Here is a 24,451-nt window from a genome sequence, read left to right as displayed (position 1 = left end):
CTGGCTAGTTCATCTGTCCTGTAGCTGAGTCATGACTTTAGTGGTAGTAGAAGTTACTTCTTTTTGATTCCAACATAAACTGAAGAACAGCAGCCTCTAAGAATCCTTTGTGACTCCTGCCTCAGATTGAGACTGTGAAGCTTTCAGTTTTTTAAAAAGATGTATTTATTTATTATGTACACAGTGTTCTGCCTACATATATGCTTGCACACAGAGGAGGGCACCAGATCTCATTATAGGTGGTTGTCAGCCGCCATGTGGTTGCTGGGAATTGAACTCAAGACCTTTGGAAGAGCACCCAGTGCTCTTAACTTTTAAGCTATCTCTGCAGCACCTGGCTTTCAGTTTTATGGATGGAACAACTTCCAGTTTATTGACCTTTTTTTTAAAATCAGGAGATAGCTATTACTCTAGGACAACTCAGACCACAACCTGTAACCATCCTAACATACACACACACACACACACACACACACACACACACACACACACACACACACAGAGAGAGAGAGAGAGAGAGAGAGAGAGAGAGAGAGAGAGAGAGAGAGAGAGAGACCTATACTATTTCTTTAAAACATCGTGAAAATAAAGATGAAATAAACCGTTCCTATCCCAAGTACCTTCTGGTTATGTTATTCATCACAGCAACAGGAAAGCAAACTAGACCAACTAAGGCTATGTGAGACTCTATCTCATGAATGGATAGATAGATAGATAGATAGATAGATAGATAGATAGATAGACAGACAGATAAGTGCCAGCTAAGAATGTGGCTAGTGGTGGAATCCTTGTCTATCATGCATGAGGCCCTAGGTTTAATCTGCAATTGGATAGGTGTGAAGGGAATGTAATCTTCCCTAGTCTGGGACCAAGGTGAAAGCAATCTTGGAATACTTGATCCCATTGAGACTTTGTCTCTACAAACGGATTAACATCTTAGTATAGACTCAAAGGAAGGAAGTATTAGCTCAAAACAAAAGACAGGGGCCTACAATTCCCCACCAGGGTATGGTATTGCAAAAAATGACCATTGATTTGGAGGAAGAATCAGGGGAGAGAGAGAAGAGGAAGACTGGGGAACCAGAGAGGGAGACAGAGGTCCCTACTCATGGTGTCTGGATTTCAAGTTCAGTCCAGGGACAGCGCTGCTCCTTCTGTAGGATAGATGATCTGCTAAACTCCCGAGAAATACTCCAGGGGAAATGTCTCATGGAACTGATACACAGAACGTTATATTCTTGTTCCCCTTAATCTCCTTTCCCTCCTAATTAGGGTAGCCAGGTTGTAAGTAGGTACATGCCTTTAATGAATCCCTAGTAAAGTGGAATCATTAAGGAATCAGAGCCAAGGGATGCGAGAGGCCTTGCAGACAGCCCCGCTTAGTAAGGTTGGATAGTGACCAGGACAGGAGAAGGGAGAGGATGAGGACACTGGACAGCACAAGGATCTGGAGAGGAACAGGAGGCAGTGACACCTGCTCACATATAGCTAAACGGGACCACTGCAGAGCCAGTCCCTGCCAGCTTGGTCAGCACACACTGAGCTCTCCTTCCAGGCCCATGCTGCTTTGAGACAGGAAGTGGCTGGATGCTGCCCTCATGCTGGGGACCTCGGTTCTGAAGACTTGGCCAGGTTCCTTCTGTGTAAACCCTGACTCACAGCACAGGTGTGGGTCCAAAAGTGGGCAGGTAAAGAGGTTCTTGGGGAATCCCCAGCCCATTCCATTTGGTGACAAGGACCACACAGGCTCACATAGATGCACATAGTTTATTGGACACAGAGATACAGGGACACCTAGGATATTGATCCCTCCAGGTGTTTGAGAAGAGATGCTGTATTGTGAGGATGCAGCACTAAGCCCTGAGCATGCTACTCCTCTTACTTTCTTCCTTGGCAACCTTGTCATCATCATCATCATCATCTCTGCTGTTGTCTTCCTCACTGTCTTTGCCTTCTTCTGACAGGTCTTCCTTCTCTTTGTAAAAATTAAGAGCTCTCCATGGGCTCTGTAACAGGTTTCCATATGAAGCCTATCCCTTTAATGCAGTGGCCTGGTGAATTCACACCATAGACAGTTTCTAGATACTTGTTTTTACCTCCATTGTCACTAAACACGTTCTTTCCTTTTTTAAGACCACATGAAACACTACGCCCCTTGTTAGTGATGAAGGTCAGGGTAGCCAGGCAGTCACCAGTGCTGCCATCCACCTGTATCACGTGCTCTCCATCTTCCAGAAGAATCTCTTCATTATGTAGTGACCAGTTTCCATAAATACCAAACTCCTTGTTGCCAAACAGCAGCTGGATGCTGGGGAGAAATCAAGTCAGTACAACCTCAGGAATGCCAGTTCTTTCTGACATGTGCACTGTGCCCCAGTGTCCTGGTCACAGTTCAATCTCCAGAAGTGCCCTGCCCAGAGTCCTTCCTCTTTATGCCACTTTCAGACCCTTCCCTCATCATAGGACCTCAGAGAGTGCAGGTCAGGCATCTGCACCTGGTCAGCTAGCCCCTCAGTTCTCCCTGTCCCACAAATTTAGGGTACAGACCCTGCTGCTGCTCTGAGATTTCATATGGGTGCTGGGGTCCAAACTGAGGGCCTCACACTTGCATGCTGACACTCTATCCTCCAGGCTTCCTCCCCAGTCACCCAGTGTCAAAAATTTTAGGGACTAAGATAACCTCAATATTGCACAGTACAAACTCTAAAACAATATGCATTGTTCACCTGAAATTCAGTTAACCTTGGAGACTGTGCCTGCTGTTATAAAGCTTGGCAGCACAAGGTGTCTGTGGCACTCTAGGACAGCAACAGATCTCAAGAGGCAGACATTGATGAGGACAGTGAAGACCTGCCTGTCTAGAGGGAATGGCTGCACTTCTGGGGCAGAGCAAAGGTCCAGAGTGGCAGAGTGAATTCCACATTTCATGTCCTGTGAAGACAAGGACATCTCAGACCTTGTGAGCAGTTTCTGTTACTCCCAAGATGAGCTAAAGTCTCCAGATCTACCTAGAGGAGGACCTTCAAGCTTCAGTGATGTCTCTTAAACTAGAAAGTCAGAGGTCCCTCTCCACCTGCCTCCCAGCCATTCTAGGCCTGAGGAGGCTAGCTCAGGTTAGGGCTCTACACAAGCTACAGGAAGTGGGCACAATGAGGAGTGGTGCAGGGGATCCTGGGATTCAATGTCCTACTCACCCATTGATTTCATTCAGTATTGATGTGGAGACTCGGATGCCCTTGAGTTGTTCCTCTTCTTCATTCGTAATGTAGAAATAGGTGCCAACACGTTTGCCATGTATTTTTGGTAAATCTAGGCAGTAGGAGAGTGTTCAAGACCACTCTCTCACTCACCCTGGTGGGAGGTGGAGGCCACAAAGGAAGCTCAGGTACTCACCCTGGGATCTGCAGGTGGAACTGGCAAGGACAGCCAATGTCATCAACAGCAGCATGGCTCCTGAGGGTTTGGGCCACAAGTCCAGAGCTTAGAGGCAGCCACAGGGAGATGTCAAGGCTTCACCAAGTCTCTGAGGAAAAGATATCATGTTAGGGATCCCCATGGCCAGATGAGACACAGAACTTTTAGGATCTCTCTTTCTCCACAGGCTCAAAAGGCTTCCGAAGAGCCCTGGGATGGTTTAACACACTTGCCCACACTGTGACCCCCCAATATCACTGTGCTAGCCTTCTGACTAAGCTCAGAGCAAGACACTCCCTATGTTCTCATATTACAGTGGGCTCCTCAAAGCCTAAAAGTGCTCCTGGGGAAACCCCATATATCAATCCCCTTCATCCATCCTCCGTGTTTAAGTCTCTCTCTGTCAGGGTCAATCCCAGATTCATTCAGTATACAAAAAACAAGCATTTATTCTGCAGAGATTTCCTGCATGCAGGGGTTACCACCTTCACAAAATGGCAACACCGAAGTGAGCACACAGGCTTAATTTATAGACGGTTGGAGGGTCTTGTGATGACTTTTAAACTGATTGGTTAGAAGTGAGTCAGAGTCTATGAGGAGATTCAGGATTGGCTACTTGTTTGGGGACTCTTCCTAGTTACTGGGGATTTTGTTGAGTCATTGAGGTTTGGCTTCTACTCAGGAGGTGATCTTTAATTTGTGTGGTTAGGGCCATCTGTGTTCTCTCCTTGGGACAGCAAGACCATAAAGTGAGACCAAAGTGAGCTTCTGGTCAACCTCACCCAGAGCTCATCGTCTGCCCTTGAGCTGTTGCTAGTCCAGGAAGTGGTTTTATGAATTTTGAGAAACAGAAACTCAGGCCTAGTCAGGTACAGTGCAGAACAGAGCCTGTCATGGACTCTGGTTGGCCAATGAAAATTTGTGCTCCTCTCAAGGAGCTGGCATGTCTCTCATCACAAAAAGATTTTTAAAAATTAAGCATTTAATGCCATATATAGTAGCTCTCTGAGGAGATTGAGGACCATTATCTATTAAATGTGTATAAACTAGACAAGCTTTGCTTGTTTCTAGTTGCTTGGTTTAGGCTTAACTGTGAAGACATATATAGGAGACTAAGTAAAGCTACCCCTGTAATTAATTACATCAGTACTTAGCATGATGACAAGTGTAGTTCTGATCACATTAAAGAACTGGATCATTTATAAAGTGACTATTAGCTTACATGTCTTGTTTTTTTATGTGTGTGTTGTTTTTATTTTGTTTTTTGTTTTTTTTTCAGAGAGGGTTTCTTTGTTACACAGAGGCCTGCCTGTCCTGGCCTCTCTTTGTAGAGGAGGCTGGTCTTGAACTCACAGAGATCAGACTGCCTCTGCCTTCTGAGTGCTGGGATTAAAGGTGTGCACCATCACTTTTGGCTTTAGTTTGCATGTCTTAATTGTATTTTTCCTTTCTTTTACTTTCTGTTCTTTACACTTGTTAGTTTCTCGTGTTTTGTTTTGTATTTTTGATACAGAGTTTCTCTGTATAGCCCTGGGCTGTCCTGGAACTCACTCTGTAAACTCCTCTTGAAGTGATAGGTAACATTGTGATGAGAGTGTAATATTGCCTTAGTCTGGGCCCAAGGTGATCACAATCTTGGGATGCTTGACCCCATTGAGACTTAGTCTCTACAAACTGATAAACATCTCAGTATAGACTGAGAGGGAGGAAGGATCAACCCAGGACAAAAGACAGGGGCCTGAGATTCAGGCTGGGATATTGTATTGCCAAAGGATCATCAATTAGGAGGAGGAAGCAAGGGGGGGAAGGACATTGGGGAACCTGAGATAGAAACTGGAATTTCTGTCCCACAGTGGAGGGGGGCCGTGGGGAGTTGAAGATTTGGCAGCAGGGCTGAGCTTGGTGGAACCCTCCAGGTTTGGTCCATGGATGGTGTAACTTCTTCTGTCAGATAGCTGATCTGCTAGACTCCTAGGAACTACATCAGGGGAATTGCCCCCCCCTCCAACTGATATGCAGAAGGTTTCATTCTTGTTCTCCTTAATCTCCTTTCCCTCTTACTTAGGGTAGTTGGGTTGTAAGGGAGGTATATTCCTTTAATAAATCCCTAATAAAGGAAAATCATTAAGGAATTGGAGCCACCAAGTGGCGCTGGACATGGGGCCTGATGAGTCTGTAATTTCTAAAGCTATGAGGGAAGATTCAAAAATTGAGAATATAGAAATGCTGTTTCAGGGTATCAGCAAAATCACAACTGCTAGTGCAAAACTCTTTCCTGCATTATACTTAGAGCAAAATTTCTGTTTTTTTCTTTGTCTTTTTATTATATTTCATTTTTAGAAGGATTGTAAGAAAGGCTGATAAGATGGGAAAACTGGAAGTATCAGTATATTCTATCCTTTTAGAAACAATTGCAGACTTGACTGAACAACTGAAGAAAGTGTGGAAAGAAGGTGAAGGGCTGGGAAAGCAAAAAGCACCTTTGGTAAAAGAAGGTGAAGAAAAACAGAAACTAGAGGATCAGGGGAGCAGAGGAACAGAAAGGTCTTTTGGAGAGAAATGTTCCAATAGAGGAACTCTCCAAAGTCACAAGACTCCACCAGATTTTCCAGTTACTATGAGACACATGCCTACTCATAATGGTGCTGAGGAGTATGATGAAATGACATGGCATCCAACAGATATGTTGGATTTAAAACATTTAAAGGAATCTGCCATCAGTTATGGAATGCATCCTATTTAGGGTTGTTGGGCTGTAAGGGAGGTACATGCCTTTTATAAATCCCTTATAGAGTAGATTCTTTAAGGAATCAGAGTCAATATAACATGATGGCTAACCTTGGCTGTCATTGACTACATACGGAATCAACTAAGACCCTAGCAGCAGGGCACCTCTGTGAGAGGTTCTTGATGATATAACTTGAGGTGGGAGACCCAGCCTGAATCTGGGCCACACCCTTCCGGTAGCAGCCCACACAATAGGACAATGAGGAAGGAAGCTTTTGCTTTTGCCTGTTTGCCTTCACTCTTGCTGGTAAGTTCATCTGTCCTGCAGCTGAGGAATGACTTCACTGGTAGTAGAACTTACTTCTTTGGGCTTTCAACATATACTGAAGACCAGCAGCCTCTAGGACTCCTCTGGGACTCCTGCTCCAGATTGAGACTGTGAGGCTTTCAGTTTTATGGACTGAACAACTTCCAGATTATTGGCCTTTTTAACAGGAGACAGCTTTTATTATTGGACAACCCAGACCACAATCTATAATCATCTTAATATAGACACATGCACATGCATGCATGCAGACACACACACACACACACACACACACACACACACACACATACACACACACTGTTCCTATTGAAAATTCTGGAAAATATAGATGAAATAAACTCTTTCTATCCCAAGTAGCTTCTGGTCATGTTATTCATCACAGGCACACAAAAGCAAATTAGTGCTGCGCATGGTAGCTCTCACCTTTAACCCCTGCAATAGGGCATGAGAGATAGGCTGATCTCTATGAGTTCAAGGACAGCCTGGTCTATAAAGTTAGTTCCTGGCCTAGCTAAGGATATATAATAAACCACTATATATTTAAAAGGATTTTTATTTATTTCATGTATATGAATGCTCTATCTGGATGTACACCTAAGTGTCAGAAGAGGGCATTAGCAGGAATAGATGGTTGAGTAGAGAGCAGGGGCTGACTTGGATGTGAACTCTGGTGCCCCATATTTGACCACTTCCCCATGGTGGGGAGGCCTGATGGCACTCAGAGAAAGAATAAGCAGGCTACCAGGATGAGACTTGATAGCCTATGACCATATAGTGGGGGAGGAGGTCCCCCTCAGTCACAGACATAGGGAAGGGGGGAATAGGGTGAAAGTGGGAGGGAGGAACGGGAGGATACAAGGGATGGGATAACAATTGACATGTAATTTGAATAAATTCATTAAATAAAAAAGAAAACTAATGTCTTAATAATTTACTGTGTTAATTAATATGGAAAAAATAATTTTAATTCATCGTATTAGCACCCAATGAATTTAATGTATCCACAACCTTAAAAATCACAATTTATCCTAGTTTGATGGGGAGAATAAGCTCCCAATGAGATAGCGCAAGCTTAGAACCTACTAGAGGCAGATGGGAAATGAGTGGATTAAGGAAAGCAGAGCTGATGCCTCTAAGGATCATGTCACATGGCCAGGAGACAAGCCATTTCCCAAACTCTACCTATTGGTAAGACGGAGAGGAGGAACAATTTCTTAGCAATGGTGGTTCTTTCCTATAACCCTGTGTGGTCCGAAAGGCATACTGCTAGCCTGGCACACATGCCTCCACAGGTGAGGCTCAACTCTCATGGAGGAGCTCTGATGATGAATCCCCAGAAGAGGTAAAAATTTCTGTTTTTATGTTATAAGGTGAGAGAATTGGATTTAAAATTTTATAGTCAGAGACAAAAAAATTTAAGATTAGAAGCAAATAAGCATATAAAAATGAAAGACAAAATAAGGCAGAGATCTTGGAGTTTGTTAAATGCTGTTTCAAATGATCCCAAGATACAAATAGGAAAGAGATACTATTGCAGATTGTGAGAACTGTTTTTACTTTAATAATAATTTTTGCTTTCTGTACTTCTTCAGAGGAATTGCTTTGGAGAAAAAAATTACAAAATTTATAGATTGGAATGAGGAAAGTGCTAGAGTATCAGACAAAGCAAAATGAAAAATATGAAATTTGGAAACAAACTTTAGAAGGCAAATTAGAAGGGCTTATAACTAGGAATAATGATACTAAGATAGAACAAGGAGAAAAAGAGCCAGAACATGCAACACCACTTTGTAACAAGACTCCAGGGTAGTCTATATTTGTTTACAAAACTAAAATGATTTTCCCAGCCTTGATAAGGGAACTACCAGGAGATGAGGAAAATATGATAATCTACAAAAATATCAGGTTTATGATTGGCAACCTATAGAAGAACAAGATTTAAAAGAGTTTAAGGAAGGGAAAAAGAGTTATGACTTACACTTACCATATGCCCAATAGATACTTGATAACTAGACTACACAGAATTGCATAATTCCAAAAGATTAGAAAGATTTGATGACAGCCATACAAGAGGCAGGTTCCCTATTACAATGGCTGGCGTGGTGGAAAGATGAGGCCTTACTTATGCAGCAATGAAATGGGACTAGAGGTGTTGATATTGTCAAGTATCAGTTACTAGGTGAAGGCCCATATTCTGAATTAATAGGACAGATTAGGCTTGATTGCTGTCTTAGAAGAATGCTGAACAACAGCCTTGAATGTTTAGGACAAAGTTGACCAAGAGTTTGACAAACTGAATCCTTTATAAAAATAACCCAGGTTCAAATGAATCTTTTACTAAGTTTTTACAGAGAAGAAAGCTCTAAATAGAGCTATAGCAGTTCTAAATGCTGGAGAAATTCTACTTTTATCTCTAACTTTTGAAAATGCTAATGGTGAATGCAAAAGGGCTGTTAGACCCTTGAGGGCACAATCTGCATCTCTTCATCAATGGATTAAAACAAATGCTCATGATTCAGTTGTAGTTGGACAGACAACTACAGGAGACATAAAAACACAAAATACTCACTTCTGTGTCTATGAAAATTCATGTCATTCCCTAAAGTATGGTGAACAAAATGTTCCTAAAGATAAATTATTCTACAATGATAATAATTCAGAAAAAATATTTCCTATGAAATGCAAAAGATGTGGAAGGAATAGTTATGTGGCTTATGAATGTAGGTCATCCAAAGATATCCAAGGCAATTCCTTAATTTCAGAAAACTGACAAAGGGGCTATGCTCAAGGCCCGGGAAAAAGCATGAGCCATTCATTTCCTATCCACCAGAAAAGGATTATTCTAAAGGACAAGAAGAAAATTCAAGGTGTGGTAAGACAAACAGGGCTACTGAAGACTTAGAACACCTATTTAATGGAGATAGAGATGCTCATAGGGATAAAAATAAAAGAAAAAAAAACCCAAACTACTATAAATGATAAAGAGGCAAAAGTAAAATTACAGAGATTGAGGAGTTACTAGAGACTGAGGCAGAAGTTACAATAGTTTCCCAAGATTCCTGGCATCTAGGTTGGCCACTTCAAAAGGTATCTACGCAGTGTCTAGAGATTGGAACATTGTGTAAAATAAATTAAAGTAGCAGATGGCTTAAATATATAGAGCCATCAGGTCAAATAGAAAAATTAAGGCCATTTGTGGCTGATATGGCCATAATATTATGAGGAAGAGATCTGTTACAACAATGGAACACCCAGATTAACATCCCTCCAGTTTCAGAGACAAGCCAGAAAAAAGGTGATACTCCTGATAAAAAAAATTAAGATGATGAGAAAGGGTTATCAAAGACAGTTACAGTCTGTCCACGCTGCCCATAAACAAGATACAGCAGGAGTTGACTCTTTTACTGTATGTTGGGAAACCACTGCTGATAAAACACCTACAGCCCTGCAGCTAAAGTGGTTGACTCACCAACTTTTTTGGATTGACACTGGTCTATGACTAAAGAAAAATTACAGGCACTATAACAGCTAGTCCAAGAACAGATGGAGGCTCAACATATGGACGAATCTGACAGCCCTTGGAATTCTCCTGTATTTGTCATCAAAAAGAAATCTGGCAAATGAAGGATATTCACAGATCTGAGAGCAAATAATAAAATTATTCAGCCAATGGAACTTTACAGTCTGGAATCCCATTGTCCTCCTTGTTACCTAAAGAATGGCCTGTTATAGTGATTCATCCAAAGGACTGCTTTTTCACAGTCCTTTACATGAACTTGTCAGAGAGAGGTTTGCCTTCTTGGTATTTACTTTTAATAGAAGCTGCCCAGTACAGAGATTACATGGGAAAGTTTTACAAAAAGAGTATTAAACAGCTTATTTTGTGTCGATATTTAATGCAGCATCCATTGGAGATAATTTATAAGAAATTTCCTCAATCTATAAATTACCATTATAGGGATGATATCTTATTGGCTGATTCAGATATGAGTATATATTGTAACAGATTTTTGCTGAAGTGCCTTGTTGGGTATTACAGAGTGCTCCCCAAAAACTATTAATTATCTAGGATAAAAATAGGCTTAGAGAAAATTATATCACACACACACACACACACACACACACACACACACACACACACACATGCACACACACACACACAACCAGAAGAACCCAATTAAGACTTTTAATGATTTTCAAAAATTGCTGAGGGATATTAGCTTGCTGCAGCCTACAAATGGTTGCACTGCCTAAGCGCCAAGTAATTTATTTCAAACCTTACAAAGTGATAAGGACTTAAATAGCTCAAGAAAGTTATCAGATAAAGCTGAAACTGAGTTTTCTCTCATAGAAAGGAAATCACAAGATTCATATACAGACTGCCTTGGTCCCATGAAGGCCTATATTTTGCTTATCTTGGCTTCCACTCATTCTCTCACAGGAATTCTTATGCAGATGGAAGATTGTATCTTAGAATGGATATTTTCACCATACAAGCAAAGCAAAAATTGAAAACCCACATAGAAAAGGTTTCTGAATTGATCATAAAGGAAAATATGAGACTTCGCCAAGTATCTGGAATAGATCCAGCTGAGATGATGGTACCTTTTACTAATGCTGAGATTGATTCATTATGGGCAGGCAGTGGCCACTGACAGAGAGCTTTTTTTTTTTTTTTTGGAAGAAATTAACAACAGATACCCCAAAGCAAGCAACTTCAATTCATAAAAAGATCTAATTGGATTCTTCCTCATAAAGTAAAGATGATTTTAATTTATGGTGCTCCTATATTTTACACTGAAGCCAATAATTGAAAAAGGGCAGGTTGTAAGTCAAAAAAATATAAGTGCCTATGGTTCAGTGTAAAAACCAGAATTATAGGCAATTCTGGTGATGTTACCAGATTTTCAGGAATCTCTTAATATAGTAACTGATTGTCAATATGCTGAAAGAGTAGTTTTACATATAGAAACTGGTCATCTAATTAAGGATGATTCCAATTTAACCTCACTATTGATTCAATTCCAACAAGTGAGCAGAAATAGAAACCTTCCATTATATAAACACATACAAGACCTCATATGGGTCTACTAGGCCCTCTAACACAAGGTAATGATGAAATCGATCAGCTATTAATAAGAAGTGTGCTAGAAGCTTACAGCAGGTGCATATATGGTTTTGTTTGATGTCAAGTGTGGCATGTGGACCAGACCTTTGTGAGGTTGTGGTGTGTGGTGCTTTTCCACTGGAAACAATAGTTGTGAGAGAACAGGTGATGTTTTTCCACTAACAGAGAAACTGCTTCTTGTGGGACATGGTCTTTGCCAACTGGTAAATATCCTAGTACTGTCTCTGAAGGGATATGTGTGTGTGTGTGTGTGTGTGTGTGTGTGTGTGTCCCAAACAAGAGTCTTAGCTTTTTGGCTTTTTGGTTTTGCCATTGTTTCTTATTGTTTGGCAATTCGTTGTTTCACTTTGAGACACTCCAGGAGAGAACCACTCCAGAGAACACTTCAAGGTTCCGGCTACTGCTCTGGGTTTCAGCTTCTGCTCCAAATTCTGGGTGCTGTGGTTGCAGTCACCTTTGATGAATTGCCGTTTTGCTATATGGGATCTGCTGAAATCCTGAGTAGGAAGAGTTGAATCACTCCAAGGAAGTGAGTCTAAAAAGGTCTACTTCTCCTGCTCCAATTACCCTCTTTTCTCTCCTATCTAGGGGAGGTGGGTTAGAAGGGAGATATAAGCATTAAAGAAACCCAAATAATGTAGCTTTAAAAACTTTAAAAACAAACAAACAAACAAAAAACAAAAAACCATGTTAAGAGCAAAGGTTAAAGAAAGAAATTTCTACTACCTGTGAACAAGCCAAGGAAATTATGTGAAAATATCCTACTTGTCTTTTTTCTAACAAACTCTATTATCTGCAGATGAGGGGGACAAAATTTTACAAGCTAGTCTGACTCCATAACAGGCTTCAGTTTTCCACTTTTCTTGATTAGGCTTGAGTTTCTGTTTCTCAGAATTCAAGAAAACAATCTGTGAAAAAAAAACCACAGCTCACAGGCAGTCAATCAGCTCACAGATCAGGTTGACCAAAAACTATGTTTATTCTACTTTATGGCCTTACTGTCCCCAAGAGAGAACACAGATGGCCCTACATCATCAAGATAAAGGCCAACTCATGAGAAGAAGCCAAACATCAATGACTCAACAAAATCCCCAGTAACTAGGAAGAGTCGTTACACAGTAGCCAATCCTGAATCCCCTCGTAGACTCTGACTCACTTCTAACCAATCAGTTTAAACGCCATCACAAGACCTTCTGACTGTCTATTAATTGAGTCTGCTTGCTCACCTCAGGACCGCCATTTTGAAAAAGGTGTCAATCCTTGTATGCTAAAATCTCTGCAGAACAACCTCTCTTTGATTTTGCATGCTGCCTGAGTCTGGGATCTTTCTTCAGCAGCTCACCCAGACCCTAACACAGGAAGTAACCATAAAGGTTGCCAAGGATATGAAATTTGGCAAATGGGTGTAATTCCATTTTACAGAGTTTAGTAAACTGTAATATGTGCACCATACTATAGACACATATTCAGGATTTCAACGGACAACAGCCTTAAATTCTGAAAAGGTTGATTCTGTTATTACATATTTATTAGAAGTTATGGAAATTATGGTTATACCTATACAAATTAAGCCCAGCAGTGCTCCATCATATGCTCTAATAAAATGAAACAGATTTTACATATTAGCATATAAAACATTTTACAGGTATACCACATAATACTACAGGACAAGCAGTCATTGAAAGCTACAATTATACTTTAAAAGACATGTTTATGAAACAGAGAGGGGTATCAAGGACCCCCAGAGATAGATTACATAAGGCCTCATTGACTTTGAATTTCTTGAATGCTAATGAACAAAAACAGCGTCTGTTGAGAAACACTGGATAATAGAAAAAGCGACTGTGTTAGATCTTTTATTGTATAAGATTGTTTTAGCTATTCTGGTTTTTATGTCTTTCCATATGAAGTTGAGAATTGACCTTTCAATGTCTTTAAAAATTGTGTAGGTTTTGTTGATTCTTTGGACTGTTTTTTTAGTTTCTATTTTGTTAATTTCACCCCTGAGTTTGATTATTTCCAGACGTCTACTCCTTTTGGGTGTTTCTGCTTCTTTTTTTTCTAGGGCTTCCAGTTGTGTCGTTAAGGTGTTTATGTGCGATGCTTCCAATTTCTTTTTAAAGGCACTTAGTGCTATGAATTTTCCTCTTAGCACTGCTTTCAACGTATCCCACAAATTTGGGTATGTTGTTCCTTCATTTTCATTGAATTTTGGAAACTCCTTGATTTCTTTCTTTATTTCTTCCCTGACCCAGGTGTCATTTAGCAGAGAGTTGTTTAATTTCCACATACGTGTAGGCTTTTTGTTATTTCTGTTGTTGTTGAATTGCAGCCTAAGCCGTGCCTCACCTTTGACCATGTCCCCTGGAGGGGGAGACCTGATGGCACTCAGAGGAAGGACAGCAAGTTACCAAGAGGAGACTTGATACCCCATGAACATATAGAGGGGGAGGTAATCCCCCTCAGGAACAGTCATAGGGGAGGGGAATAAGGGGAAAATGGGAGGGAGGGAAGAATGGGAGGATACAAGGGAGGGGATAACCATTGAGATGTAACAAGAATAAATTAATAAAGGAAAAAAAAAGATTCTGAACCCTCTGAGTGAAAGTCATAGCTCAGTCATATTTTTTTTTACCAAGTTCAATAAACATTTAATAAAATTAAAAAAAAAATAGACTTAGTATTAAGGAAAACAAGCCCATAAACCATACAAAACAATATAATCATGTAATTTATCACTTTTAAGCATGTGGATATTATTCCAGTGTGTTTACAGTGCCTCTGCAGAAGCTTACAAGTGATTTCAAGCCCTGAAAAAAATGTAACATGTGTAAATACTATGTGGACATTTATTCTTTTTCTGCGTCATTCTGTGCTTCATTAAAAACCTCAATTTTCTGAAAAAAAATTGTGTAGGTATTTTCTTAGAGATTGCACTGAATATGTAAATTGCTTTTGATAAGATGGCCATTTTTACTATGTTAATTCTCCCGATCCATGAACAAGGAAGATTCCTTCATCTTCTCATGTCATCGTCCATCTCTTTCTTCAGGGACTTAAAGTTTTTTCAAACAAGTCTTTCACTTGCTTGGTTAGAATAACTCCTAGATATTTTATATTGCTTGTGGCTAATGTGAAGGGTGTAGATTTCCTAATTTCTTCCTCTGCATGATTGTCATTTGTATATAGAAAACCTACTGATTTTTTAAAAGTTAATTTTGTGTCCAGCCAGTTTGCTGAAGGTATTTATCAGCTATAGGAGTTCTCTGGTGGAATTTTTGGGAGTTATGTACACTATCATATCATCTGCAAATAGGGATAATTTAACTTCTTCCTTTCCCATTTGGATCCCCTTGATCTCCTTGTGTTGTCTTATTGCTCTGGCTAGAACTTCAAGAACTATATTGAAGATATATGGAGATAGTGGGCAGCCTTGTCTGGTCCCTGATTTTAGAGGAATTTCCTTGAGTATCTCTCCATGTAATTTGATGTTGACCAGTGACTGTTAAGTCTCTTCATTTTTATGTTTGTTACAGTTGAGAGTTTGTGAGGTTGTGATTTTGCGACGGTATAGTTATCAATTTCCTGTGTAGTTTTGGTTGTAACTCATCCCTGTGTGGGTGATGTTTTCCTTCTAGTAACTTCTATAAAGCTGGATTTGTGGATAGGTACTGTTTGAATTTGTTTTTGTCATGGACTATTTTGTTTTCTCCATCAATGGTTATTGATAGTTTCACTGTATATAGTAGTCTGGTCTGGCATCTTTGGACTTTTACAGTTTGCAGGACCTCTGTCCAGGCCCTTCTGGCTTTCATGGTCTCTGCTGAAAAGTCGGGTTTCATCGTATGTTACTTTCCTTTTTTCTCTTGCTGCTTTTAACATTTTCTTTGTTCTGTGTATTTTGTGGTTTTATTATTATGTGGAGGGAAGATTTTCTTTTCTGGTCTATTCTATTTGGTGTTCTATAAGCTTCTTGTATGTTCATATATATCTCCTTCTGATTGGGAAATTTTCTTCTATGATTTTGTTGAATATATTTTCTGGGCCATGGAGTCGGGTGTCTTTTCTTTCCTCAATGTCTATTATTCTCAGGTTTCATCTTTTCATGGTGTCTTTGATTTCTTGGATGTTGTGTGCCAGGAACTTTTCAGATTTAGCATTTTCTTTGATGGTTGTTTCGAGTTCTATGATTGTACCATCAAGTCCCGAAATTTGTTCCTCCATTTCTTAGATTCTGTTAGAGAAGGTCATCTCTTTGTTGGTTGCTTTCTTCTCTAAGGCCTCTTGGTCACGTTTTTCTTCTGTGTGTTCCTTTATCATAGACTCCATTTTCATCTTCAGATCTTGAAGTGTTTTATTGATTTCATTTGTTTGTTTGTATTTTCCTGAAATTATTCCAGTGCCTCTCTATATGTCTCTTTTATGTCTTCAACCTGCTTGGTTGCATCCTCCTGCACTTGTTTACAGATTTCATTCATTTCTTTCATTATCATCTTCCTTACTAAGGACTTGAGGTCGTTTTCTTGTATTTTGATTGTGTTTGGGTTCTCAGGGTTGTTTTCTTTGGGATAGCTGGGATCTGGAGATGCTGAGCTGTTTTGGATTTTGTTGTTTGCATTCTTACTCTGTCCTTTAGTCATTTTGCCTTTTCTGTGGATGGAATGTGGCTTCTGGTGTCCTCACTGGTTGTTGAGAGTGGATAATTGGTGAATGATTATAGGTCGCATGCTCTTGTCTGTGGGAATCAGGGAGATTTTCCCTGGAACAGGCAGGTGACCTAGTTTCCACTCCTAGAGACTTTGCTCTACACCTTAGGCTCCAGGCTGGGTCAGCAAAGGTAGGCTTCTGACTGGCCCCTTTCAAATTATTGCTGCAATTCAGACCAGCTATTATAGGGTCTCAGATCGAGGCTGGCAAGCTCTGGCTGGGCAAATTGCTCCCAGTTACCTGCACTTCCTGTGGTCCCGTAGTCAAGACCTTGCCTGGTTCAGACCCATTGAGCTATGGCACTTTTTAGATCTGCATATAGACACCTCAGGGGTGTCCAGCCTCTCTCAAGAGTGTGGGAATTCCTGCTGGGGCTGTGTAAAATGTCCAAGCTGTGTTCTAACTGCTCAGATATGTAGGCTTAGTACCCTGATTCCAGCCCCAATTTGGGACTGTTCCACCCTACGAACTGTGTGTGCTCTCACTGAGCTAGGTGGACCCTGCCACATGGGAATTCCTGCAAAGGCTGTGTGAAGTGTCCAAGCTGGGTTCTAACTGCTCGGGTATGCAGGCTCTGTCCTCTGTGCCAGGTTCCAATGTAGGCACAGAGTGAGCAGCATTCTGCCCCATGGGCTGTGTGCTGCTCACTCTGAGCTAGATGGACCCAGTTGCTCTTGTTTTCATGCAGCCTGGGGTCCTCAGCAAATTTGAGTGGGGCAAGTGGATGGGGCCAAGGGCAGCTTCCACTGTTTGCCTGTGACTTCCACAGGCCAGAAACTCCAGCACTGACTCACACACTGAATTTGGGCTTTATCTGCCAGCTATAGCCCATAAGTGGGTTCTGTTTGAGTGTCTAGAGAGTGGGTTCAGGACCTCCATGGTCTGTTGTTTGACCCAGGTCCAGGCCCGCTGGTGGTCTGCCTTATGCCAGATGCCACTCACCTAAAGTTCTCTAGATTTAGCAGTCTGTGGCTCCACTCAAGTCCCTGGTTTCTGTGAAGTAGCTCAGATACAGTGCTTGCTGGGTGCCTCCATCTTGGAACATCCACAACATTGAATTTTAAGGACTGAGACAACTTCAGTATTGCACAGGACACGCAGAAAACAATATTCACTGCTATTCTGAAATTCTCTTAAACTTGGGGACTGTGCCTGCCTTTGCCAAGCTTGGAAACAACAACACAAGGCCTTTGAGGCACTCTAGAAGAGCAACAGATCTCAAGAGGCAGACAGTGGTGAGAACAGCCAAGACCTGCCTCTCCCCAGGGAATAGCTGGCCTTTCTGGGGGTAGAGCAAAGGTCCAGAGAGGCAGAGTGAACTGCACATTTCATGTCTTGTGAGGACAGGGACATCTCTCAGACTATGTGAGCAGTTTCTGTTACTTCCAAGAAGCACTAAGCCTTCCAGAACTACCTGGAGGAGGGGCCATCAAGCCACAATAATGGTTTCTGAAGTAGAAAGTCAGATGTCTTTCTCCACCTGCCTCCTAGTCTTCCCTAAGCCCACGCATTCTATGTCTGAGGAGGCCACCTCAGGTTAGGGCTCTAGACAAGCTACAAGGAGTTGACACAATGGGGAGTGGTGCAGGGGAGCTTGGGATTAAGTGTCCTATTAACCTCTTGATGCTGTTTATTTGTGACAAGTAGACCCAGATGCTTTTGAGTTCTCCCTGATCCTCACCATGAATGTAGAAATAGGTGCCAAAACATTTTCCCTGAATATCTGGGAAAGGGGGGCAGTAGGAAAGTGTTCAAGACCACTCACTCACTCAGAGCCCCTATGCTAAAGACAGGACATGGGTGGGAGGTGGAGGCCACAAAGGAGGCTCAGGCATTCAACCTGGGCTCTGCAGGTGGAACTGGCAAGGACAGCCAATGTCATCAACAGCAGCATGGCTCCTGAGGGTTTGGGGCACAAGTCTGGAGCTTAGAGGGAGCCACAGGGAGAAGTCAAGGCTTCAACAAGGCTCTGAGGAGAAGACATCAGGTACAAGGGATCCACATGGGCAGATGAGACAAGGAAACATCCAGGAACTCTCTTTCTTCACAGCTCAAGAGGCTTCAGAAGAGCCCTGGGATGGTTTAACATACATACCCACACTATGACCCCCCCAAAGTCACTTCTGTGTTAGCCTTCTGACTAAGTGCTGAGCAGGACACTCCACATTGTCATATTATACTGGGCTTCCCAATGTCTAAAGATGCTCCTGGAGAAACCCCATCTTCCAATCCTCTCTATCCATGCCCCATGGTCAGACAGTTGCTGGCTCGAGCCTTTCTCCCTTTCCCCCTCTGGCCTCTCCTCCAGCACCAGGCTAGATATGTGCTCCATCCTTACCTGTGCTGTGTGGCCTGAGCCTCTTCCTTTGTTTCTTTATACCTTGGTGCCACTCAGCCATATCCATTGTGGGCATGACTTCTGGAAATGCCTAGTCAAGCTGACCTTTAGAATCTGAACTTTGGCCCAACCTTGAAAGCAATGTGTTCATCTGCTTTGAGGCAATTTAAAACTATGGACTCAATCTGTTTCCCTACTATGTACTCATCTTGTTTGAGTTTATCTTGCCTTTAAGAGAACAATGGATCCAGCCTTACTATTCCTTGGACTTCCATGTCATCAGGTTTTACAAGCTAAACTGAACAAGTAGTTTTCATCTCGGACTTTGTTCCCCCTTTCTCCCTCAGGACCCTTTCATCCCCTGACCCAGAATGATGTCTATGTGTTTGCCTGTAGCGCTGACTTCATCTGCAGAGAGTAGCAAATTGAAGACAGCCTTTTAGATAACAGTGCCTATCACAGATGTTGGAAGCAACATCCAGATCCAGGGTGGTAACATTTGCTAGCTGAGCTTTTTGTTTGCTTGCTTGTTTATTTGTTTGTTTTTTAATTCTGTACTGGGTCAGTAGGGAACAGTAAAGAAATTTCTTCCCTTGTGAAAATAGAAGTCTGGTGAAATATTCTTAAGACAGAAATTGCACATTTTTCTCACCCCCTTCATCAATATGCTGCTCAATAAGTAGTGAAGGTGACCTTCTGTTGATCAGGAAGTGGCCAGATGAGGTATGGTTTCTCTCACTTTAAATGACTGTGTTAGAAATAAGTTCAGGCTTTCAGAAGCTCCAACGCATGGCAAACCCTTCCTTCTGGTCCAAAGCAGGTGCCACTGACAAACCTGACCAAGCAGGAAGTTCAGTAGGTTGTTATTCCACTGCTGTCTTTTATTAGCTGGGGAAAGCCTCACTGTTTCATTCATTTGGTTTTTTGGTTGGTTAGTTTTAAAAGAGTCCTGTGCATAGAAATGAAGGAAAGCAGGAAGGGTTGGGCTGCTCAAGTTCTGGGAATGTAGCAACCTTCCTAGGTTTTGCATAAAGGCTGGAGAGGTGCAGAAAGGTGAACAGCAAGAGTTACTCTCAGAGAGGACCAGGGTTCAGTTCCCAGGCCCACATGATGACTCAACCATCTGTAACTCCTGTTTCCTTATCTCCAGTGCCTGCTTCTGGTTTCTGTGGGGACCAGTCACAGGTGTGGTACACATACATAAATTCAGCAAAACACTCATACATATAAAATAAAATAAAACTCAAAAAAATTTTTTTAGTTTTCCAAACATCTTTCTAAATTGTGAAGGTTAACAATTTTAGTTAATATTTTACAATGTGGAGTTCATTAGAAGGTTTACACAAATATTTTGTAACATGTAGGAGATTGGATAATATAAATTCATTGTGGTAAATAAAATTTTATAGTATTTGATAGAAAAGACTAGCACTTAATGTTCCTAATAAATCCATCCTCTAAGCATCCTTTCCTTCAAACTCATTAACAAGGCATTGGCTTTTTTTCTGTCATATCATAGAGTAAGAAATGTGTGTGTGTGTGTGTGTGTGTGTGTGTGTGTGTGTGTGTGTGTGTGTGTGTGATTTTCTTCTAAAGCAAAATTCAGAACCTTTACCTTGCTAGGGTCACATGTCTTACCACAGACAGAAATCCAAGCTGCAGACCTCTTATCAACTGAAGACAGAGCTCGTAGCGCTCACTTTCAAGTGTGTCTCATACCATGACACAATTCTTATTTAGTCATGACATACAGCCACAGAACAAGCTTACCCAGTATGGCTTCCCACATGCATGGTTTTATCTGGATGGCATCGGTAAGATATAATAGAGATGTAAACAGCCTGTTTTTCTCTTGCCATTTCCATGCTGACCATCCAGATACAATGAGTATTGTATGAAAGAGATTACTTCTCATGTGCAATAATCCTGGCTGTCCTGGAACTCTCTGTATACCAGGCTGTCCTTGAACCCACAAAGATCCAGCTGTCTCTGCCTCCAGAATTTTGGAATTAAAGGCTTGCACCACCACTGCTAGGCTTGTGAGTTTCTTTTACGTGAGTTCCTTGGGTTCATCACTATTTCCCCAGCAGAAGGCAAAACACTCGGCTTCACCCTACAGCAGTCAATTCTTCACTCACCTCCTTCCTCTGCCACCAGAGAGATTACAGGAAAAGCCTGAAATAGCTAAGAATGCTCCAGAAATTTTCCAGCATGGTGCTGACTGTGCATGATATGGCCCCATGTATCTCTTCTTTCTCTCCATCCACCAACACCCTAATGTTATTTGAAGAGGACTGAGAAGATGGAAAGTGGTGCTCATAAAGCCCGTAAGCCCCAGGCTGACTGTGGCAGACAAGAAAGGCTCTCTTGTGCTGGAGTGAGGGTGGACTGGCTAGTAATCAGGGTGACTCTGCATCTGGGAGATGTGTGTGGCTTTGCATGCAATGGCTGTGGTAGCCAGATGTCTGCACATCCATCCTGTGTGAAGAGGCACTGAGAAGTTGCATTTACTAAGAAGCCTTGCCTCTTCACTTCTGCTCACAAAATTACTAAAAGCAAGATGGAAATCTGGCATCTCTGTTTGTTTGATGTCTGCTGCCTTTGCTTCTGCAAATCACCACAGGAATCACTCAGTGAGTTTCTATCTAGAAGCCAGTGGCACCTAGCTTTCCTGTGGATGCAGGCACAAGAATATTGGGCCTTTCTCAGTTTTGACAGTGCCCCATTCCCTGCAGAGCACCTCAAGTGCTCTAGTCATTGTCATAAATTTGTAATGTCCTTGGCTTCCAGTAAGAGCAGAACATCACAGGACAGACTGCTCTTGGATAAGAGCAATGATACATGAGAGTGAGGATGTACCCTGTAGCATAATTTCCCCCTGAGAACCATCTTGTTCCTTCAAGCAATAAGAACTTCTTCCCAGCACCTTGCAGGACACAGTGGAGCTAATGACAGGCAAGACTATGGATAGACCAAGACTGTTTACTTATGCATGCCTCAATTCTTGTGTGTGTGTGTATGTGTGTGTGTGTGTGTGTGTGTGTGTGTGTGATTTGTGTATGTGTTCTATGCATATGTGTGAGTGTGTGTGTGTGTGTGATTTGTGTATGTGTTCTATGCATATGTGTGTGTGTGTGTGATTTGTGTGTGTGTTCTATGCATATGTGTGTGTGTGTGTGTGTGTGTGTGTGTGTGTGTGTGTGTGTCTACGGAGGGCAGACAAAGTGTCCTCCTCTATCACTCTCCTTCTTAGTCCTTTGATGCAGAGTCCGTCTCCAGACCTGGAGCTCCCAGTTTTCTAGCTAAGCTGACAGCCCCAAAGCTTCAGTGATCCCCCTGTATCTGGCCCCAGCAACCCCAGGGTTCATTGACACCTGTGAGACCATGCTCAGCAAGTTGCATGGGGGCTAGGATATGAACTCATGTCCTCAGGGCTGCATAGCAAGCAATTTGAAGCACTGACCAGTTCCCAATTTCTTCTTTATTTAAACCTAAAACTCTTCTCAGTACTCTGAAGATAGAGTTGGGGTGACTGATATTATTACAAGTATTCTAGGTCATAAACATCAATATGTTTGTGTTCCCCATTGTCAGAATTTATTGAGTAACAAAAAAAATTCACAAGGTACAGTGGCCTCATTGGCAGCAATTTGCCAGGTAGTCCTATCCCAGTAATTTGGTGCATGTCAATAGAGGCGTTGTCTGTCTGTTTGTTTTGGGTTTTTGAGACAGGGTTTCTCTATGTATAGCTTTGGCTGTCTTGGAACTCACTCTTTAGCCTATGCTGGTCTGAAACTCAAAAATACTCCTGCCTCTGTGTCCCAAGTGCTGAGATTAAAGGTGTGTGTCATCACCAACCAGCTCAGTACAGTTTTTTTGTTTAGTTTAGTTTGTTTTATAAATAGAAATTCCCAAATCATTCGACTTTACTAATAAAAATTCAGGGGCCAGATGCTGGGGTGAAAACTTGCTAGCTCACAGATACAGAGATAGCACCCAGTTTACCTTCCTACTCAGTCAAGTCACAGAGGAAAAAAGCCAAAAAGCCAAAAGCTCAGGGCCTAAAGCTTGCTAGCTCACCAACAGGCCAGGAGGAAAAAGCCAAAAGTCAAAGAGCCAAACATTTCTTTCTTCTCCATGCTGTCTTAAATACTCTTCTATCAATGTCCTTCCTTTCTACTTAATCCCGGACACCTGGCTTCTTGCTCTGCCTTTGATCTGGTGTTAATTTTATTAAATCCTGTGTACAGAAAGTTCTTAGATTAAAGGTGTGTGGTAGGGCTGTATAGGCTTAGATTTTTCGGAAACCTAATTTATTTAGTGTTCTTAAATGCTTCTACCTCCCTTCCTACCTACCAGCCAGAAGTAGGGGAGGAAGAAAGTAGGAAATGTGGGTTGTGGACCTCTTTAGATGTACCTCCTTGGAGGGATTCCAGTCTTTGTCCTCAGGATACCAGCAGCCCAGCATACAACAAACAGCAGCCATGGCAGCACCACTCAGTAGAAACAAGACTCTGCCAAATCAGCACCATTCAGATGGTGTGTGCTATCAAAGTAGCAGGAGCTATAAAACAGAGCCAGAGAGCCACAAAAAGTTCTTTGGAGCATTTTTCTCTGCAAAGTGAAGAGTAGAAAAGCAAAGACCAGCAAAGTGATGTGGACCATTGCAAAGCACAGCAATGCAAAAGAGCCTTCCCTGCCTGTGGCCTTCTATTTATCCATCTCAGAGTCCACACAAGCATGTTTTTCCAGCTGCAGGAGACATCTTCTTGCAAAATGTCATATGCCCTTTAGCCAGTCTGTTTTCATCAGTGGAAAAACACTCCAACACCCCACATCTGTGATCAAAATAAAAACACATTCACATGACACAACTGAGTCTTCAAAGAAACAAAAAACTTTCACTTTAGGACCAAACCACAGCAAACAAGTATCAGATTTTTACAGTTCACAGTCTCAGGGTTCACAGTGGGATCAAATATCCTGAAAAAGTGGTGTTTTGGTTTTGCTTGTTGTTTGTTTGTTTCATGACAGACTTTCTCTGTTTAGCCCTATATTGGAACTCACTCTGTAGACCAGGTTGACCTCAAACTCACAGAGATGCACCTATCTCTGCCTCCTGAGGGCTGGGACTAAAGGTATGTACCACCACCTGGCTCAATACAGGTTCTTTATTTTTAATCAATTTTAATTACTATAATGACTAATATTACCTCTTAGAATATGTATTAATATGTACCACATGTTAAATCTCTCTATATAGAATATATACATTCATCCATATATAATATAAAATCCCAATAGATAGATAGATAGATTACCAAATTGCTTCTAAAGACTAAAAGGTTAGAAGAGAATTCTCGATATTTCAGAGGTCTGACTGACAGGTGAACTGTTAAGAAATGCAAAGAAAGTCTTTGTAGAAGTAAAATAATGATCCAAGGGTCTCCTAGCTGCAAAGGTGCTACTGTGGAGTGCTGGCATGAGGTTATTGTGTAATTCAGATGTTGATTTCTGTGCCCCCAATATCTGTTTGCAAGCCTTGTTCTGAGAATTTCCTGTCTAAATGTTGTATAAATGCTGCTCCCCAATTATCCCCCTGATATGTCAATAAAGCAGCTTATAGCCAATTATTGAGCAGGGGACATAATATGGCTGGATTTCCTGCCATCCAGGGGAGGAGGAGTTAGAGGAGGAAGTAGGGGACTGTGCCACAAGGAGAGGTGCAGGAGAGATGAAGAAGATTCAGATGGAGCAAAGAGATAACTAAAAAGAAAGTTATTGGGGATTTTGGCAAACCCAGGATAGA

The 24,451-nt window shown here is 41.6% G+C and overlaps 1 protein-coding gene across 2 annotated transcripts; it reads right to left on the bottom strand.

Annotated features, from left to right (window-relative positions):
* Positions 1-1,791: 1,791 nt before the first annotated feature.
* Positions 1,792-23,079, bottom strand: LOC311587012 (prostatic spermine-binding protein-like). Of its 2 annotated transcripts, none has more exons than XM_084763404.1 (4): positions 23,060-23,079; positions 3,394-3,523; positions 3,195-3,309; positions 1,792-2,308 (listed from the first exon to the last, which is right to left on the bottom strand). In XM_084763404.1, the coding sequence occupies exons 2-4, from the start codon at positions 3,446-3,448 to the stop codon at positions 1,987-1,989; spliced, it is 492 nt and encodes a 163-aa protein (XP_084619530.1). In that variant the 5' UTR covers positions 3,449-3,523; positions 23,060-23,079; the 3' UTR covers positions 1,792-1,986. The 2 variants fall into 2 exon arrangements, with proteins under 2 accessions (XP_084619530.1, XP_084619531.1); XM_084763405.1 differs by having other exon boundaries at positions 23,046-23,063.
* Between the last annotated feature and the right edge of the window lie 1,372 nt (positions 23,080-24,451).

Source organism: Acomys minous, assembly GCF_964271855.1.
Source record: "Acomys minous genome assembly, chromosome: 16".
In the NCBI taxonomy this organism is placed as follows: Eukaryota; Metazoa; Chordata; class Mammalia; order Rodentia; family Muridae; genus Acomys; species Acomys minous.
Note: the sequence above shows the minus strand (reverse complement) of the source record. Positions and strands in the feature narration are given on the sequence as shown.